Genomic DNA, 21,626 nt, shown 5'->3' on the forward strand with positions numbered 1-21,626 from the left:
TTGTGCCTTATGTGTTTGTAAAATGGTGAGGAACCGATAGTGCAGGGGACAGGTACAAAGTAAATTAGAGCAGCCCAAAGATGCAGACAATCAGAAAAAAGCTTAGTTTTTCTTGATTTAATCTTAAATGTAAACAGTAATAAATCAGATAACCATATGAGGCATCAAGCAGCAATCTGTCCTGTAAGCCAATCATGCTAGAGAAGGTTAATGCAACACAAAGGATATGAGGTAAAAGAAAAAGAAATTATGAGATTGGTGCCTCTGGATTTTTCATAGTCTGGCTATAAACTGAATTGATATCACAGTAGAAGATGTGACTTCATGAAAAATGGTTCACTGCCAATTGTATTGGCAGCATTTCTGTGACTTAGCTTTGCTGGGTAATCATCACAGTTTGCAGGTATAATGGTTTTGCAGAAACCTTTTCCTTGTGTTGTGATGAATAAGCAATAGTACAAACTGCTTTATTTCAGGTATTAAGGAAAAAATTAATTTGACAAGAAATAAGGGGAAAAAATCCTGAAAGTAGTGTCTGATCTGATGGCAGAATGATCAATCACATCTGTGGGGTGGAATAAGGGGAAAAAATCCTGAAAGTAGTGTCTGATCTGATGGCAGAATGATCAATCACATCTGTGGGGTGGAATCAGAATGATCAATCACATGCTGTGGGTTGGAATCTTGCCTGCAAGGACCTTACTAATATTTGCAATGATAAAAGGGAGAGTCATCAAAAATGTGACCTTTCAAACCCGCCTTGTTGCACACTCCTTCTTGAACATTGTGGTGTAGCTGGCACTCTAGAACCTACAGGAAAGAGTAATTAAAGATGCACAAAACAAAGTTAAACCCAGATCCTTCCTTGCTTTTATGGGCATGGGTTTTACCTTTTGACACAATCCCTCCAAGAGCATGGACCTCAGTGAAGGCACCTTAGTAGGGTTCTGGACAAGCCAGATATCCTCTATAATAATACAGAACACCTGTAATTTGCTGCATCCCTCATAATATGATTCAGCTCTACTTCTACCAGCTTCTGTAGTCATCGAAGAGAAACACCATGACTGCATGAACTTTCCTTCTGTTCTGACCACCTTGTTTCTTGAGGGAGATCTCTGTGAAGTAGCTGTATTTCCTCCTCAATCTCTACAGAAAGGAATCTGATACTTCAAAGAAGAAACCTTTGTTCCCTTCTCTTTGTGCAGCTGCTAATAATAATCTGTATAACTGAACATAAGAACCCAAAGTTCCTATAACCACAAACCTGAGTTTGTGTATCTAGCTCAAATAATCACCATGACTATTGTAACTAAATGATAGATACTCAGTGTATCTAGCTCAAATTCTCACCATGGCTATTGTAACTAAATGTTGAAAAATAATTCAAAAATTTATATCAAAGTTCTTTAAGATAATTTTTCTTAACTCAGTATTCTGAAATTTTGTCTTAATTACAGCAGAAAATAGTTAAAATTTGCTCTACTTCAAATTTGCTTCATTTTTTATAAAGTTAAATCACAAAAAGGAAAGCCAAAACAAAATCAGAAAGCTCTAGACATATACTTGCTACTTGTTTCTCATGAAAGCAAGTATTGCACGTATAGTAATCTATTCCTCAAATTTCTTCATAGCTGATAAAAGAAATCAGAGCATGAAAGGACTTATCATGACCAATTAAAAAAAAAAAAAGAAAACACGGGCTTCAAAACTAACCTCCAACAAAAATGTAAGTAAAAAGCTATCTAATCTAATTTTTTGTGAATTGAAAATTAAATATATCCTCCTAGGGATGGGAAATATGAAAACATTCAATACTTTCATGAACCCTTTTTTAATTGCCAAAAGTACTTAACTGTATACTACTAAAAGAACTGCAATAATATGGAATATCCCCCCTTACTCAGGTTTCTACTTTATTTTTCTAAGTAATCTATTCTTGATAACCCATATGTGCTTTTTTTCAGGTATAGTATTTTCTTCAAAATGAAATAATGTGCATGCCTTGCTTCTGCAGCCCTCACTTACAAACACATGCTAATGCCCTGCTTGAATAAATATCATTGTTCACGTCAGCATTTACTGCCAAACTTGACTTCACATCAACTCTCAAATTTTCTTAACATGTTTCCTAAATGGAGAGAAATTCCTATCATTTGCATTGTAAGTCAGAGAGCAATGAATTATGTATTGGTTTCTGACCTGTGAATGCCCAAAGCAGTTTGTAAAAATATGTGAGGTCAGGATTATAAGACTGTCATTTAAATTGTTTGACTTTCTAGTCAAACCAACATTCTCTCTTCCATTCTTTCTTCTTTTCTTTTTTCTTTCTCAGTATTCATGCATGCATTTTTCAGTCATAATTTAGCCACAATATGAGGCTATAATAAAAAAACCAAAATGTGTTTATGTGAAAAAAGAATATTTTTGCTATGCCCACGGGCCCATTTGTGGCTTTAAATGTCCTTATCTTCCATGTCTTTATATTGGGCAGTGTTGCTCAGAGCATACTTAGCTCCCCTCTCATTTTCTGCACAGTCTTTTTCACAGCTTTCCCAGCTTTTCATAAGGGACACATGGGCCTTCTGCCTTATTCAGTTGATGTATTTCATTTGGGGATACATAGTGTGAGGTGCCATACAATGTGTCATATTGTATGTTTTTAATGATCCTTCTGTTATATATTATTGTGGTTTATAGTTGAAGGCAGTGGGGTCAGGATTTCACTATAAAAATGTGCTAATTTGTTTCAGGAATTATTGGTAAGAAATTCACCAAGTCTCTATCTGTGTAATGGAAGTATTTTAGTATTTTTTAGTTTCAGTCTTTGTTGACAGTGGCATTTCAAGTAGAATTAAAATATTTGTTACCTACTTTAATGGTAGAATGCAGTGCCATAACTCTTCTTCAATGTGGTACCTTCTCCATGTGGTACCATAACTCTTCTTCAAGGGAAGAACTTTTTAAAGTGGAATATTAACAATTTTGACTGAACAATAATGAAAAATACTCCTCCATGTGCTTTCTTTGACAGATCTCTGTAGTTAAATCCTCTACACACAAGAAATTCATACACAATTGCACATGCATGAAAAATTCCAGATAATTGAGCTTAGAAGTATTGAAAATAAAGTTTTATCTTTGCTACAATAAATAATTTTGGGTTATTAAAAGATTACCTGATGAAGTCAATGGTTGTAAATTCCTTTTTTTGACAGAAAACATTATCAATTGAAAATGATGATTTCCTCATAGTCAGAAATACATAACTGATGGCAGGCATTTATCATTCTCATTATCTCTATTGTCCACCCTCCTGTGGTAAGGCAAGTAGGTTTAATTATCAGGGTCTAATGTGCTTGAGTAGAAACATCAAATGAGGAGAGGGATATTACAGGGGGAAAGAGGCAGGGCTAGGTGAGGATATATTGCACACCAGCCCTAGGTAGTTTTACATGATACTATGGGTTAAGAAAGAGAGTAAGATATTTTGTGGAGGAACTGTGACACTCAGAAATATTAAATTTCTAAGCTTTGAAATAAAATAGCACTCAGCATCTTACCTTCTGGCAAAGCAAAAAATTAGTTCTTGTATATGGAAGTAGAAGAGAGGTAATTTCCATTTCTAAGCAGCTAAACCATCTCTTTATATATAGTATATATTACCATATATCTTATGTATAAGATTTGCTTTATACAAAAATTTATTAAGGCTTATGTATTAATGTTGTGCATTCTAAAAATTCAAGAACAATTTTGAAGGGAGAATTGGAAAAAAAAGTCATATTTCATGTCAAGGAAACAGATTAAATAGATAACAATAGTTAAAAAACAGATTCATGATTGTCATGTAATAAATGTAAAATGCATTTATCAACTGGCTATGCATATCATGAGTCACAGCTTCCACATATATATATATATATTTGTTATTGACATGTGTAACTCCTTAAGTGTACCTATTAATTGCAAACACTGGAGTACAGTCTGTTCTCATTTTAAATTGCTTTTCTATATGCATATTAGAAAGAGATAACTTTTTAAAGATAAGATTAAATCTGAGAAACTGAGGTAAAAATTATTTAACTCTTTGAGAGACAAATATTATTTGTCTTTTAGAAACCGAAGAGAGGGTTGAACAGGCAGAAGTTTCAGTAGAACATCTGAAAATATCTCCATGAAGGAAAGTACAGAAAATGGATATTTTTTGTCCCTTTCAGATACCCACATCCTTATTTTAATTAGCTTGCTAATATAAATACAGCAAAGTTGTTGTATTTTTTAAATAACTCTTTACTGAATATGTCAACAAGATAATATATAGTGTATAGTGAGGTTTTGAAGTTAACAATGCGTGCAACATGGCAGATTGCAGAAAACAGGTAACGCAGACTTCAAACCATCTATTTTTCCATGTTAAAGATAGAAAGTATACCAAACACAGAACAGAATCAAGTGTGCATATCTCAGTTTAAATCAATTTTATGAAAGATTACCTCCAGATATTTGGGATCAACTCATGATAACAATTTGTTTAGTAGCTTATCTGTTTCTGAGAGGATCAGAATTCAGCTCTCATGAGGCACATTTCCACAGAGCCCCAGTGTAATAAAAGGTTGCCAAATCTCTTCTGTGCTAGTTTTCCATATGGACTACTAGCCAGCGTCCTTTTAAAGAGTAAAACATTCTCTGCTGTACAAAAGTTTAATGCCAAATGCTTCAAAATTGCCTGTAGTATCATCTGGGATACAAAGTGCCCTGTTCAATAGAGTTCAGGGAAGGAGTGATCATCAGCTTCCTAGGATTATCTCTGTGTTTAGAAGAGAGCATCAGGCAGGATTTGATGAGGTTCAGAGCCATAACTTTTGGTTTTGGCACTCACTTCTGTTTTGTTTTTCCACTGAGCTGTAAAGATAAGTCATGTGTAAAACCATTATTCTCATGTTCTAAATAAAAAAACTTTAATATCTCCATGTTAAATTTAAGGTGAAGAAGTACTATAAATGTAGAATTCAATGGGAATTAACCACTTTACTGTCAAAAGCTGAGACTGAACTTTCACTTCAATGCCTTTAATAAAGTGCCTTATGTAGACCCTTAAAACAATAATATCACTATGCATAAAGTTTTTCTGTTTGCAAAATTTAAATTAATAAATTTTTCAGAGGGAGAAACTTGTTCTCATGAAAAAAAGAAAATTCTTCTGAGAAAAATATAGTTGAATTACTCTAGTAGCAAATATCATATGCTACTTCATTTTTCTGTTTTTCATGATATTCACTGTAGTCCTTTATTGGGTTACATGGAAAACTGCTAGTATCTTTTCAGATCAAAGTAGCTTATTCCGTAAATATTCTTATAAAGAAATTCAGTAATAATGTTCCAATAAGAACCTGTCAACACAAAGTCCATGCATTAATCTGGTGTTTGTTTCTGCCAGCAAGCCACATGCAAGTAGCACTTATTAAAGTGACAGAATCCATGAAAATAAGGACCTGTTTGTAAATATATATGTCTTCAGAAGGAAGCAAGTACTGGGAACAGCAGTGTTGTGATGCTTCTTTAACACAATTTCATTTAAATGCTTATTTTATTCTACACCAATCTTTCTGCATGTCTGTGTCAACTATTAGCAGTATACAATGGAAGATGGGTAAGATTTTGACTGAAAAAAAATTTGTCCCTAGATCCAATGAACTTGATCAAATCATGACTTAAAAGTGAACATTTTGAGTGAGTTGCACATATACATATTTGGCACGTCTGCTCTATAGCCTTTAGTTATTATGTGTGGTCGGATATCTGCCCTAAGTGAAGATCACCCAAGTTTTACAAAGCCCAAGGAAGAAGCTACTAGTCTTAAACTTGATATTGCCGAGAGATTGTTGTCCATTTTTAACTCTGACTTTTTCTACATACTTTACCTAGTGAAGTTTGCTTGCTAAGTGCTTATCTAGGTGGGAACTGAAATGAAAACTCAGATGTTTGTGTGGCTGACACTTTGAAAAGTCCAAAATTCTGTTGTAGGTTGAAATACATTAACCCTTTTGGAGCTACGGAACAATTAAATAGGGAGAAACAGTCTTCAAATTACAGATATGACCTTTCAGTTGACTACAACTCTGAATTTTTTAGATAATATTCCCAGCTCTATCCACAAATTTTGGTATGAGGCACTAGCAATGTTTTTTCAGAAGAGCCTTTATAGTAAAGAAACTTTTGTCAGTATCACATACAAATGATTTTTTTTTTCATACTGAAGAGAAGCATAAAGTAGGCTATCTTTAATATCATTGTGATTTTTGATCTAGGTAAGCGAGTCATAGTCTACATATATATATATATATATCTGTATATATATACAAATACATATATATGTTTCATCATTCAAGATCAAAATAAACAGTTTGTGAATGCCTTCTCTTTTCACCCTATTCTATAAGTAACCAGATTTGTTGTCATCAGGTTGGGCTTGTGGGTCATTCACCTGCAGTACAGGTCAAACTCCCTGAATATTGCTATAAATAAGGTGCCTATAGTATACTGAGGTCTAGAACAGAAGATTCCTCCTGCATCAGTAAATACTAATCAGCTTGTACTTTCAAAGGAGGCCTTTTGAAACCAAATGTACAACCAATTATTTCATTGAAATTAAATACTATGTCCACACCCAATGGGAATCACTGGCTCTGTTTAACTTCAAGCAAACTCCAGCATTCAACAGAAGTGTGCAGAAGCACAACTGTTTGCTGCTTGTCTTTTGAGCTGTGGCATCTAAAATATGTTAAAGAAAACCAAAACAAATTAAAAAAAAAACCCAAAAAAACACCAAAACAAAAAACCAAAGCCCAAAAGTATAAACCTTATCATCAGTAAATAGATGAAAGAAAAAACCCGTCCACTTTGCATAGACATTTCTGCCTAGAATTATGCTATTTGAAGTCATATAAACTTTTAATCAGCCAAATTTTAGTGACTTAACTATGACAGTAGCCACACAGGTTGCTTAGAATACCCGCTATAGCTGGAGAAAATAGCTAATATATGGAATATAGACTGGAATTTCAAAATGTTATTTTAAAAGGTGTTGCTGAGAGGAAGTGGTTCCTTACAAAATGGTTGTACTTTGCCATCAATCATAACTGGGTTCATTTTGTCATTGCAGACAATTAGTGTTATCATGTGATCTGAATTACAGAAAATACGTGCTCATAGACCGCTGAGTTTCAAGAATGGGTTGAGTGAAATGAGCGAAGGAAAGGATTAAAACCCTCTTTTCCAGCATAAGGAGCTCATAAAGTGAAAAGTCTAAGCATTCCACTGTGCTTCAGCCTTTACTTCAAATCCACATGCAGCAACTTTCTCTCTATCCCTTGGTGATCACTGTAAAACTTTCTCTCTTTGGTTCCCTACTACCTCTGGGAAGTTTTGTCTCTATCTTTTTTCCTTTTCTTTTTTTTTTTTTTTCCTGATGTGATGTCGCTTTAGCTTGTCCCCAAACTCAGGAGAAAATTAGCTACATTAAAAAAGCAAACTGAAAAACCCCCAAATAATTAGATTCCACCACAGTTCTTGGCAGTCACTGAGTTTGCAGAGCAGCTAAAATATTACATAATATTGAGAGCTGCATTATGGTTTTAATACAAGCATGATGTTTTGCATGGTGCATGTTAAGCTCAAGGACTGAGAAGAATCTGAGGGTATACAAAACCAAATTCTAAACGCAGCTACTTCTTGTGGAACAGAAATCATTATGGAAAACTTGAAAATGCTCAAGGTAAAAGAAGGGTAATTCAGAGGGACACTGTGTACCTTGTGTTCTCAAAATTCCCCAGTCAATCAAATGCTTAACTAATGTCAGTCTCTGTATACTTTAATTGGGAAGGAAAAAAAGCAAAACAAACAAACAAACAAAACCCACAAAGATTTGTACATGATTTTCCCCACTGAAGATATTTCAGTTTATAATAGCCCTCGAGGTCTTCCCAGTACTAATAATTTTTTACAATATATTTCTTGTTTGTTTTCTCTTTTTGTCTTTTTTTTCTCCTATTTCTCCATACTGAACATAACTCAGGCCCTTAAGTCAAACAAGGCTTGAACCATACAAATTATTAGCAAAACCTTTGCATTGCCATTACATTTTCAGCAATATGCACTTTTAGATTTCAAATTACATGAACACATACATGAATACTGCAGAGCTGGGAGCACTCAGAATTTCCCTCATTCTGGCCTTACCTGAACATGCTATGTCAACAAATGATGGTCTATTAAGAGGTGCAACTTAATGACAGCTTTCTGTTAGGTACTTTTACATAACCTTCACCTCCCACTGAGAAGGGTCAGAGAATGCCTAAAGCTTCTTAATCCTAATGAAAAGCACAAACAGTTTCTGAGATAAAGTATATAGTATTGGGGACATTTTTGGAGCAACTTTTGCAAATAGGAATCAAGGTCACTTTGTGTTTGACACAGTTCTTTCCACATTTCCTATTCCAAGTAGATTGAAAGAAAACTAATCAAACATGAGAGTAGCTTTTTTGGCAGCACTCAGAACTCCAGCTTTCAGTTGGAGGTGAGAAGTGCAGACCTGACAAAGAGGAAAGGATATATTTCCAATTGTTTGAAGCTCAACAGCAACTGCTGGGTTCAAGTCAGAAGGGTTGTGCCCATTTTATCTGAATTGCTTTTCTCTGTTCCTAGTGACCCTGTTTTAATATGCACTTATTTTCCTGTATTCCAGGACACCTAGAAACTTAACATCCCTCAGACTGCTTCGACAGCAAAGTGGTTAATGTTTGAAGAATGAGTCATTCTTTCCTTTGCCATGACATTGGGTTCTTATTGTACAACCCTGTACAGTACTCAGCAATAGTTTTTAAAGATTTAAAAAGCAAAGAGTTACAAAACCATTTGCAATTAACTTGAAATAGAAAAGATAGCACTTTTTTTTAAATCCCATTATATAGTACACCGTATAAATTACAGAGTATTCAAATGCATAAATGCATCTGTGTAACATTTATCAAATGTAATTTTTTTCATTATTCTTGGGGGGCTAATTTTTTCTAGAGTTTTTCTCCTTGTCCTAGAGACCCCCATGGTCCCTCACTATCACGTATGACAGTGCTCCAGGTCTGAGACGTTGCTGTTGCAGTATCGCATGTTGTTGGGGATGTGGCAGTCTGTGTAGTTAATGCCCCCGTTTGGGGTATAAATGGGCTGCAGTCTGAAATCTCCTTTAAGGAGCTGATCATTATTTAAGGAGACAATCTGGAAGCTGGTTTCCGTCATCTCCAGGATGGAGTTGTCCTTCTTGGTCCCTGCCTCACAGTAGTCATCTTTCCGACGGCCCCGGTTATATTTCCACTTCTGGGAGGTGTAACGACCTTTTTTGTGCATGTGCCAGCAAAAAATGCTGAGCAAGACCACGAGGACAAGTATCACTGCACCCCCAATCAACCCTGCCAGCAGAAATGGGGAGCCTAGGTTCTGAGAAGTCGTCTGCTCATGGCTGGAAGGGATGTTGCTGCCATTGAAAAAGGAAGCCTTGGTTGTGGCTTCTGAACAGACAGTGTCTTCTCCAGTCCGGTAGTTGTTATAAGTATCCAGTGGAACCAAACAAATCCGGTAAGTGGATTTGGGCTCCAGATTTACCAAGCTCGATTGCTGCTTCTCACCACTAATTATTCGTTCATGAACAATTCCTCCTACCAGACTATGGCCCATTTTAACCCATGTGAGTTTATATGCCATCACGGTAAAAAGTGACATCCAGTTGACTTGGATGCAAGTGTCATTCACAAAGTGGATGGAGAGCTGAATCCAGTCAGACAAAGGAGGTGTCACCCTTTCTCTGTCCTCCCTGTCAGGCACAGTGGGGAGTGTGGCTATGATGGGAGTGAGAGGATTATATTTACTACTTGAGGGAGGAAATGATGGGCTGGGAACTAATGTAGTTGGCATGGTTGTAGCTGGGACTGGGGTGATGATAAGTGGCAGACCAGGGGTGGTGGTTGGGCATGACAACATATTCATATTGAGCTCCCTGACTGCCATACCTCGGACCTGCTCTGGTCCCTGGCACATAAAACCACGTACATTGATGGAAGCAGGAATAAATTTGAGCCATTCAGTGACCCACTTAATGCTGCAGTCACATAACCAGGGATTATTCCTTACAGTGAGTTGTCTCAGGCTATGGAGATTATCAAATACTCCCTTTGCCAACATCCGAAGTTGATTGTTGGAAATATCAAGACGTTCCAGTTTGTGGAGGTTTGAAAAGGCTGTAAGTGGTATATGGGTTATCTGGTTGTCCTGCAAGTAAAGTCTCAGCAGATGTGTACCTGGAAGATCGGGAGGAGGGTGAGTCAGTGAATTCCGAACTATTGAGAATTCCTTGAGCTTGGAGAGGTGGCTAAAGGTGCCTTCAGCTATGCCTTTATTAGTGAGGAGATTGCCATCCAAGATCAGACGCTCCAGACTTGTAAGATTCTGGAAGGCCAGGTCTGAAATGACGGCAATTCGGTTTTCGTCTACACGAAGTTCTTGTAAGTCCAGCGGAAGGCCTACTGGCACACTGCTTAAGTGATTCTTGGACAGGAACAGAAGCTTGAGGCTGATGGCTTCCTGGAATGCCCCATCCTCAACGCCAACAGTGGAGATGGAGTTGTCATCCAGGTGCAGTTCTTCCAGCTTCAAAAGCTGAGCAAGAGCAGCACGTGAAATGGTCTGAATGTTGTTTTCCTGCAGGTGGAGAACCCTGACATTCTTGGGCAGGTTCATGGGGAATTCATCCAATTGATTGCCATACAGGTAGACTGTGTGCACAGACTGGACATTGTGCAACTCTGCAGGAAATCCAGCATTATTAATTTGGTTATTATGGAGGTAGAGGACGGTTACACCCTCCGGTATCCCAAGAGGCACTGAGGTCAAGCTTCGTTCATTACAGTAGACAAAGTTTCGGTCACAGCGGCAAACTTTTGGGCAGGCCAGAGTTTTGGAGACCTGTATGTAGAGCCCCAGGGAAAAGATAAGCCATGATTTCATGAGAAGAGCCCAATCTGTGGGCCACATTTTAGTCCACAAACCCATTTCTAATTTAAAGAAATAAAGTACCAAAGTGTTTAAGAACTGATAACAATAATAACGCACAGGTAACAAAATCTCAGGTCATTAAAATTGGCTTCTATTTATGTCCAGTGTTCAGGCCAGAGTTAAAGTCTTGGAGGCTAAGCATAAAATAATCCTTTTATAATTGGCCTGCCTCCTACTTCTGAACAGGAAAACACAGTCCTATTAGCCAGGGTTACAATGTTTGTTGCCTTCCTCCATGTGTGCTGAAAGAACCAGTAGCTATGTCTTTGCAAATGACCCACAGGTTACTTTAAAGCTACCAAAAGTCTCTGTGCTTGGAGGTGTATTTCACTGAAGTCCGTTGGCTTCTGTCAGCTTTCTGAAGTCAGCAAAGTCCTCATATTCACTATCTGCCAGATCTGGTCTGCCTGTAGAAGGAAAGAGAAAAGAAAAATCTGAATAGCATGAAACGTTTAATAAGGAAGATTAAGCCCATTAGAAGACTATTCTAAGTCTGAGCTCTTTATGGATTTCGGGGAAAAAAAAAAGGAAAAGAAGGGCATTAATATTAAACATTAGCTTAATATTACTGCTAAATAGTCTTGAAATAGATTTGATGCAAAGTCATTGCAATGACTGAAGGACTTTCAGTGACTTCAGAGAAGGCTAGATCTATTGCTTTCATTTGCATACTATACCTCCAGTCTTTGTCCTCTCACAGTCTGTTTAAAATTTTAGAACCAAAAAGAACCCAAAAACCTAAACCATTTAACTGGTAATTTTTGCTCAGGTAATTATTTTTTTTTTTGCGAACCACTGACTTCAATGACTACTATTCACTGATGCCTGACAGAGTAGACTCTGGCCTGTATTATTTAATCACATTCTATGTTTTTTTTCATTTTCTACCAGACTCTGGAATATTCTGCTTCTATTTCTGTAATACCATTACATATATTGTCCAAATTAATGCACACTGCCAGATTATTTTGTCTTGCTCTAATGAATTAGAGACTTATGAGAAGAGTCTTTTAAACAAGTATGGTAGTCCATGAATGTAAGACATGTACTTGCTAAAACAATCATCTTGATATTGGTTCTGATGTGAACTGTGCTGTCAACAGATTCCACAACTTTCCACTAAATGAAACAGGCTCACATCTGCTAAGTTATTGTTTCAGAAGATCAGCTCAAACTATGGCAGTTTTGTAGAACACTTCCTTTGAAACCATAAAGGTTAGATATGGCTTTTAATTTTGCTACACAGTTATCTGTGAATGGCTACATAAACAAGTGTGTTAACTTTAGTATAGCTGAGTTCCTTAATGTGTATTTTCAGCTTGTAAGCATACTTTTTATGTTCACAGCTACTATTTATTATTCAGATCTATAACCAAACATTCCCACTCTCCAAAGCATGCAATGAAAGGTACTTTGTTGTTTGATGCTGTCTTGTCTTGTTATATGTTGTTTCCAATGATTGTCATCCCATCCTCCCCTCCAAATGCATAGTTGGACCTAATGAAGGATATCAGCCTTGGCAAGTACAAAACATGTGCAGATCTAAGGGTCTTCAATTACAGAGACATAAGCACAGTAATTTTCCAGGTTTTTGTTTATCCAGATCAAAGCTCAGGCTAGGATTTCAAGAAAATAGAATTTTAGTGAACAAAATCCTGTTTCTTAATGGTGGTTGATTTTTTTAAAATTTTATTGTTATATTTATATTTATTTAAACAAATTAAGAACATTCAGGTCATTCAGAAAGAAACTTACTTTGGTCATACATAAAACCTTGTTAGTCTGATACAGCTGTGCAGTTTATAACATGTCCCTCATGCTACCTTTGGGAATCCTATGGACTGGTAGTGTAGAAAGCATCCTTAGGAGTCAAACTGTTATAAACCTTCAACCTTGCACTTGCAGATTACTGTATTTATTTAGAGCATCATCAGGTATCAGCCTCAAGGTTAAAACAGCTGGAGATAAAAAAGTGAGACCCTGAAAAATCCTGTTTATCATTATGAATTTAAATGTTAAGATTTGTAAATGTAATACTGTAATACAGCCTATAATGTATTGTCCTGTTATAGAAACAGTAAGATTAGGTACCCCACAGTTCATGGTTTTCTCTCTCACAGGCATATTTCAGTCAAGACAGATTTCTTTTCAATTATGCCAGATGACGTGATACTGTAGAGAAACTCTTAACAGGATTACATTCTAACATGAGCCCAAGTGTGACAGTTTATCTGCCTTTAATACGGCCTGGCTCCCATCTAGATCACAGTGCTCTGATCCATCATGACACTCTCTTTTAAAATGAGAATGGACATGCAGAGCATCCTCTGAGATGCTCAGGACCACAGAGAGTAATAACAGTTGTTCTCTCACTTTCCTGTCATCATCAGAGAGAGACAGCCTGTACCTCCTCAGAGATCCAATACCCTGCACTAAGCTCGCTTCCGAGTCTAAGTCCAGTTACTGATTAAGTTTTATGTCACTCCTGGGTACAATAGAAAGCCCAGCTGAGAACATGCAGCCACAGGCAGCTGCAGTTCCTGGTTTGCTGGGAATGTCCTAAGAAGGGACTGTCATATTAAAACTGATTTATACATTCACCTCCTTCTAGTACTCTGTACAGTGTACTTCTCACCTAAGTAGATGTGGCACCTGAATTAAAGATTTCAGTAATGGTTCAAACATATTAGGTCAAGCACACAGCATTTCTCATTAGATATGATGAGAAAAAGAGCTTTGATTGGACAGTAACTTAAGTAGATTCTGGAATTTCTCTCCTTTTTTTGTTGCATGGATTTTGCTATTAGAAATCTGTTAAAACTTTCCTGTTTTCTTCCCCCATGAGGGAAAGAAAGGTAGTCCTCTTATTAATGCCGGTATCCTAAACTCTAGATATCAATCCTTAATAAAGTGATACAAAAAAAACAGTACAGGTTATATGTATTTGGGACTACTCTTGATTGTACTAAGTAAGAGTACAAGGACATATCTAACTAGATATTTATGACCTCACAGTTGACTGTGGTGTGGCAGAGCTAAAAAATGAGGAAGTAAGGATAAAACTGAATGTATTTAAATGACTTTTTTGGGAAGGGTTTTTCTTTGGTAGTCTTTTACAACTGCTTAATACTAACTTAAAATAGGGCTCATAGTTGCTGTACTTTTCGGCATATCTCGGGGACCCTAATGCAAATCTGAGTTCCGTGTGTCAGAAATCTCTACCCCAAAGACATTAAAAAGACAGAAGAGTTGGAAACCTGCTTGATTAAAAAAGAAGAAACTTTCTGAATTTAAACTCCAAAAGGCTAGAAAAGTATAAACAGTTTTTTTCTTCAGTAAACTGTCAAAACTGAAGGCAGGTAGAGACACTCAGCTTCCCCTCTCCCCACCATTCCTCGCATGCTGGCTTCCTAAAGTAAGCTCTGTTTTCAATATGACTGCAAATACTAAATTGAGTCTCTCTCTGCAAATGTTTTTGGAAATAGAAATTTATAAGTGGAGGAATTAAAGGCATTCCTTAGCTATTGTGATTTTAAATCTTGGGATTTGACTGATAAGCTATAGGAGGCAATAACTTTTCTTATTTGAAGTCAGAAAGTTCTATGAACCAGTCTAGGTAGAGAAAAAGGCAAGTGTCACAATTAACTTAAAATTTAAGAAATTATCAAGGAAATGCCTCAATAATAACACATCTGTTCATCAACAATTTGGTAATTTTTGTATCTATTTCCTCCCCTGTAGGCTTGATTTCTATTTTTTCTTACTATACCCTCCTTAGATGCAAGTTGTATCTTCCAAGTGTGTAAGACATTTCCTGCCTTACTGCAGCCAGGATATTAAATCCCATTAGAATTTAAGGAATGATGCAATGAAGTTAAGAAAACTGCTTTGAAATAGATGATAAACTATCACATGTTTTAGGTGGCCAAGTCTGAAAATTTGGCTTAGGAGTTCCTGTAATCAATGGAAATATTTGTTTTCATAACTTACAATACATTTCTGATCGACATGGTTATCCACTGTGTTTTTTCAAACCTGCCTTGTTTAAATTCCCTTTTGACTGATGCTAGCTGGAAAAGAAAAATTCTGGCTTTATGTACTGGATAAAATATAAGGTGTTTCAGTTAAAGATATTTTATAGGTTGAAACATCTGGCTGCAAGTTGGAAAGGTGAAAGTTTTTATGAGTCATACCTTTACCGGTCAGAATCCTCCATACAACTTCCAGCCTTTGTCACACTATACAGCCATGCAATAATTAATATATTACTGAAAGTGATGTTCAATTATAAATTTGTGGCGTCTAGGGGAAAAAAAACTATCTCACTAGTAGTCTGCTTAAGGAACTTTTTCCTACCTCACTGCTGGTCTACTTACTGCCTCAGTGGCTCTGCCTACACTGTCAAAAGAATCTCCAAAGCTGCCCTTAGAATCATCTTTGCCATTTTTCACTCTGCAGTCTTCCAAACAAGCAGTCAAGGTCCCTGTGGCTACCTGAGAACCTAGTGAAATTCAGGGAAGATAACAGAGAATAAAGGGAGAAGATAACATGTGGAACCAAGCCTGCATAGGATTTTTACCTATGGCAACACTGGTTACCTATAAGCACAGAGTTCTGAGGTGTTCCTGAAGCCAGGTTGTCTGTCTTCATTAGTCTAAGCATGGTTTACATTAAGGCTACAAATTTTTCAGAGGTAATAAAATTAAGAATGCTTGGCTATTTTTTCCTTCAAGGAACGCTGAAAATAATAAAAAATAGGTCAAAGGACTCCAAGGCCTTTTTTCTCTGATAGCCTAACCAGTTACCATCACTTTTCCCAGCAGTTCACCTGTTTATCTGGACCTGAGTGCCATGCAACATAGATTGAAAGGCAAGCAAAGCCAAAACCAAACAGTCATACTTTTTTCACTATTACGAGTCAGTGACTCTTTTTTAGCACTAAACCATTTGGCATAAATTTTCTTGGCTGTACTGCAGACCAGGGTTGTAATCGAGTCATATAATCTTACTCTACATAATTATAATACACAGTAAGTACAAGGCTATTATGTCTGTAATTGAATGACAAACAGAAAACAAATCTAATTCCTTTCATATGAAATCTAGTACAGAGCTCCTTGTTCTTAAGAAAAACATCCCTGTGTATCTATCAAGTGGTAACAGGAAAAATTACAGAATAACACCTGACATATGTCTTTTTTCCATACAAGTAGAGTTCATATGTGTGAGTGCACACATTAGTGAATATCCTGGTGTTTTGGTTTTTTGGGGGTTTTTTTTGGTTGTTTTTTAATTTTTTTTAAGTGATTAGGAGCCTTGGGTGATAGTTTGCTGTATATATTTCTCTATGAGTTACTTGGGTTTGAACTTTGTGCTCATATTTTAATTAGAGTCTATAATCTCTGCATCAAAGGCAAGGGGAAAATGACCCAAAGGAATCAAAATGCTTTTATAGGAAGCCTTTTTGCATGCCTGCTGTACTGGCTCCTTCATAGCTATGGGTGTGTATTATGTAAGAAGAAGAGGTAAGGAGGAAGAAAAAGAGGCGAAGAAAAAGAGATAGAGAGGAAGAAAACCTCCTTGGTGCCCTCCTCTAAAATAAGTCTTGATGACAGGATAATGATGAGTAGCTAGTATAGGAAGGAAACCTTCTAGTGTCTCTGTACATTGTTACAGACAAATGAAGTCTATATGAACAGATTTTGGCAGAGAAATGAGTTACTGTCTTTGCAATATTGTTAGCAAAATGATTCAGCAAATGTACACATCTGAACTCTTGTGCTTTCTTCTACTCTGATCAGGATGTTTCTGGTTTTACTTGTCAATTTGCATTTATAATTATTCTCAAAACCTCACATCAGGCAGCCTGAGGATGCAAGTGAAATTGATTTGGATCTTCCTTGGTGGAGACAGGAGAAAATTTAGAGAGTGGTACATCTTGCAACAACTGGTGTAAAGACATTATTTGCCATCCTTCTCTTTCTGGATCTTCTGTAATCTTCTGGTCCTCCAAGCCTTTTTTCTCTTTCTAGCTACATTCCTGCAAATTATTATGCGGACACATTGCCCAGAAGGATGCAGGCTTCAGGAAATCCCATGTGAAAAGGCATGCTATTACAGTGAACAAGAGCTTTGTCTTTGGAAATTTGGGTAGTGTATAGGTTTAACAGACTCTGATACTGCCCAATTCCTGACTGCCAGGAGAGGGAGCTAAGCCAGCAGGAAACTTTCTCTCCCCTGAATAAACAAATAAATAAATAAATGTGGCACTTGTTTTCTTCCCACTATGTCTGTCCTCACATACATGCACACACTTCTTCAAAGTTGTCTGTCACTGCTCACTTGTTTGATGGCACCTCTGTTACATACCTGACAAACTGACTTGGTTATAGGACTTGGTTATAGGACTTGGTTACTGGGAAAATTAATGTTCATGTATTCTCATAAAAGCACTATTCCTAGCTTCATGGTTCAGGACTTTACTTGTGGGTTACTGCAGAGTGAAATTGCTTCATAGGCATGAGGAGGCATGTAAGAGGGAGGGAGACAAAAGAGAACAAATGATGGAAAATAGATAGGTTTTAGGGGGAAAAAGCTCAGGTAGAACAGATTTTTTCCTTGCAGTAATAGGAACCAGTAACAGGTCAAGAGAACCTACTACAAGACATAATCACTAGAGTGACTGCTGTACTTCAGGAAGCAGAGCTGAAATAGCTACAAGATCAATAGCATTAATGCCTCAGGTGGGGCCATGAATTGAAGGCTGCCAGTCATCCTGGCCAGGCACTGTGCTGTGTGACACACCCTGCTCAGCTCCTCGCACTTCTCCATAAATGGGAGTTGAAGTGCCAAAGTTCAGGTTTGGAGACTACCTAGACTAATGTTATCTTCATTCCTATGTTTAACAGTTACTGAATTGTAATAGAAGGAAGTTATTCTGAAAATATGACATTGCACAACTTCATCAAGACTACCTCATCTGTGAAAACTAATAAACTTCTGAGCCCAGAAACAACTGTGTTTGCAGCCTGTGGCAAAAAAAAAAAAAAAAAAAAAAAAAAAAAAAAAAAAAAAAAATTCTTGCTTGCACACACATAGGTAACTACAAATTTAGTTATTAAATAGTTTTAAAAATAAGACTATTTTTAGTAATAAAGCCCATCAATGAAATACTGTAGAAGGTCTAGTGGAAAAGATATCTATCCAAATTCATGTTTTGGTTTGTCATACCATTCAGTCTTATCTGAATGACTGTCTGCATGAATTAATCTTGCATGGACCTATTTCTATTGAGAATTTCATCTTAGGAGTTCTAGAAATGGAAAATTGCCATCAAGAATATCCTGCCTGTGAAGTCCTGAATTCTAATGTAAGAAACATCCAAGGCTAGTATTACAACTAATTGTAGCTGTTAAAGTAAAAGTTAATGAGGATATACATGGCAAATTAAAAAGCAAAATCTTTAATTGCCTATACATGAGCAGACAGGACTCCCTCACAGAATGCAAGGAAGAAGAAAAGGTGCAGAATTCCAGGTTTTTAACCAATGTGAGCTTCTGAGTTGTGTAGGACGTCAAGGCAGCCAAAAGTCATTGACAGCCCAAGCATATTTTTATAGGGAAATATCCCTGCTTTCATTATAAAATTGCTGATTGCTGAAAAACTACTCCAGATGGTGACCATCATGATATTTTCACTCCAGTGGGCAAAGAGGAACAGATGATCACCTTCAGGACTCATATTAAATGGAGTATTGCACCTACTAGCAAAAGGTTATTGGTGTCTTTATTAACCTTGCCCCAAGGCCTACTTTAATTTTTCACCAGTCTAATGCTGCAGTGTTCAAAACTTAACAAATTTGTCAAACAGTGAGAACGATCTATTTAGTATGGAAGTAAATTAATTCCCTAGTCTTTCATCCCCAAAAGCTGTTCTCGTATCTTAGGTGAAATAGTTTTGATGGATCTCATCTATGACTCTCTAACTCACCAATGTACCATGTCATGATGTGAAGTTGGTTTGAGAAAATTGGAAATGGCAGATGAAAAGAATCTCACATGAGGAGCTATCCTGAACGTTTCAACAAAATACATTTTTATTAAAATATATTATTTCACTGGAGCCAAAAACCTGCATGTAGATTTGTCAGTTGTGATAATGTTTTCAATAGGAAATGTGCCTGAGGTCCAATGTTTTCTGGTCCTTTGTGACCTGAGACAGAGAGAGAAAAAACAATAGGGAAAGAATAAAAATTGAATTTTTTACTCTAAAACACAGGTTTGGACACAATTCTACTTTATAAAAGCATTTATAAAATAGTGTTTACATTCCACAATTTAAAACCGTGGAAATTGTTGCGGAATTGTCTGCCTCTGGACAGCTGCACTTAACACAGTGAAAGAAACAGAAAGATAATCTTTCTTTGCCTTCTAGACCATTTTCCAGAGGGCTTACAGCTTTCCTTGATAAAACTGGACACGACTGTTTGAGAAAAACTATTAATACTAAACTAATTTCAAGTAATTCCCCTTTTGGAACACATACATTCTGTACTGTGGTTAGCATAATGCATTTTGTACTAAGAAAAACTGATGGCAACCTGCTGTTTCTTTGCAAACAAATTGGTCCCTACCTATAAATTATTCTACACTGTGAAGCAAACAGTTTGCTTTTATCTAGAGATATGTGGGCAGCCTGGCAAAACATCTGTGGAGAATTTGAGAAAGCTGCTTTTAGTGACCTAAGCAGTGAAGCATTGCTGCTTTGGAGTCAACATTTTGACACATTTTAAATGTGTTGCATGGTGCTACATCATTGATGAGATCCTGTATGGCGTCACTTCACCTTGTGGGGTAACATTCGTTCAGGATCTCAGACAAATGAGCGTGAGATGTCATATTCTTGTCTTCCATACTTGGAAGCATATGGCCTGGAAAGAAAATATGGAAGGAGCTGCCCCTCAACTTCTCAGACACCTCAATATAAATAAAGTTGAAAGTGTCATCATATGTTCATCTTTCCAGCAAAGGCAGATGGAGGTCTCTCCTTCCTATTTTAATATTACTTAGCATGCTGCTCCTTCACAGCTCTAAGAACTACTCCATAAACACTTCTTAGGAGCTATCAAGAAGGATTATTAAAGTTGTTTACACTGTTAACTTCTGCTTCAGAGAACCTGTCATGTATGGTATATTCACTTATAGGGCAGTGAACAAAAGATTTTCCCCAGATATAGAAGAAATCTTGCTTACGTGACAGTCCTGGTAATAAGCAAATAGAAGGTTATCAAACAAAATTCTTAAATCAATGCCATCAGATAGCCAGTTATCAGAAAAGGAGAGAGATATTAAGATGATGGATGAAGAATGTACAGCTAAGCCTCTGAAATTCCTGTTCAGCTAAATAGCTGAATTATTTATCAACTGTACAATATCTCAGCATCAACAGTGCCTGACAAGAGCCTGGGGATCTGGATTTGTTTTCCCAGAGATATCCAGATATCCAGAGATATCTGGATATCTTTTCCCAGATATCCAATTACATTTTTCTGTATGCACAGGTGGAGAAAGTGCAATAATCTCACTGCACCAAATATGACACAGCACTTCATTCAGGAAACAACTTGTGCTCCTACATATCATCAGAAAAAAAAATCAGTTATATTAAACACTAAAGGTATAGCTGCAACTGGAACTTCCTTATAGCAAAACAAAAACATCCATACACTGGTTATCTGCACACCAGTAAACCCAGTGATTTTCTGAGTACAGAAAGGAAAGAAACACCAGAGGCAGTAGGATAGAAGAGTTTACCAAGGGTACAGACCATTAGCAGATTTTTTTACCTCACTTGCTTTTGTTTGGTTCTGCTATTTATTTTTTGCTAATTGTCATTCAAGATTCCAGTAACTCTATGATAATAACTATTTTCAGTGAGAGAGTCCTGTTGTCTCTTTTTAGTGTTGCTGGTCAAGCATATCCAAAGAATGTATACATCTGAGGATTAAAAGGATTATAGGATTAAAGAATTTCTTTGTAGCGGTGGGGATGTGAGTCTTCCCCAGGTCTTGATTCTGACAGAGAGCAAACATTTTTTGTCACTTTGCTCTGATTTGGTTCTCATTTAGTGAAAGGCTACACTACTACCTGTCCCCAAGAGCCATTCAGATGTCCAAATTATCCTTGAAAGTTCTTTGAGAAAAGAAGGCTGCATAGGACAGAATTTAACATGGGACAGCTTCAGTTTTAGGTACAAGTAGAAATAAGAGCAAGCTAGAAATAGTAAATAGACATTTCTAACCCAAGGATTCTCAGCTGTGAGAGAATCCACAAGAATCTCCCGAGAACTCTTAAGGGATCACAAAATAATACATACAGGCAGTGTTAGCCAGCAAGAGCACTGTTCCTGCAGGATGAAGGAGAACGGATGATACGTTTAAACACTGACTGCAACAGTTTACATCAACCAAGAAACTACTATCTGCCTTTAATTTCTGGCAGCAGCTCAGTTCCCTGGGGAAG

At 36.8% G+C, this 21,626-nt stretch overlaps 1 protein-coding gene across 7 annotated transcripts in view; it reads right to left on the bottom strand.

Moving 5' to 3' along the window:
- Positions 1-4,269: 4,269 nt before the first annotated feature.
- Positions 4,270-21,626, bottom strand: part of FLRT2 (fibronectin leucine rich transmembrane protein 2) — a 63,274-nt gene continuing 45,917 nt past the window's right edge. For all 7 annotated transcript variants that reach the window (XM_071426677.1, XM_071426676.1, XM_071426674.1 and 4 more), the window contains one exon: positions 4,270-11,513. In XM_071426677.1, coding sequence (XP_071282778.1) covers positions 9,118-11,103 — 1,986 coding nt within the window. In that variant the 5' untranslated portion in view covers positions 11,104-11,513 and the 3' untranslated portion in view covers positions 4,270-9,117. The remainder of the gene's footprint in view (positions 11,514-21,626) is intronic.

This window comes from Agelaius tricolor, unplaced genomic scaffold (assembly GCF_023055355.1).
Source record: "Agelaius tricolor isolate 1412-34295 unplaced genomic scaffold, bAgeTri1.0.p SCAF_5, whole genome shotgun sequence".
Classification (NCBI taxonomy): domain Eukaryota; kingdom Metazoa; phylum Chordata; class Aves; order Passeriformes; family Icteridae; genus Agelaius; species Agelaius tricolor.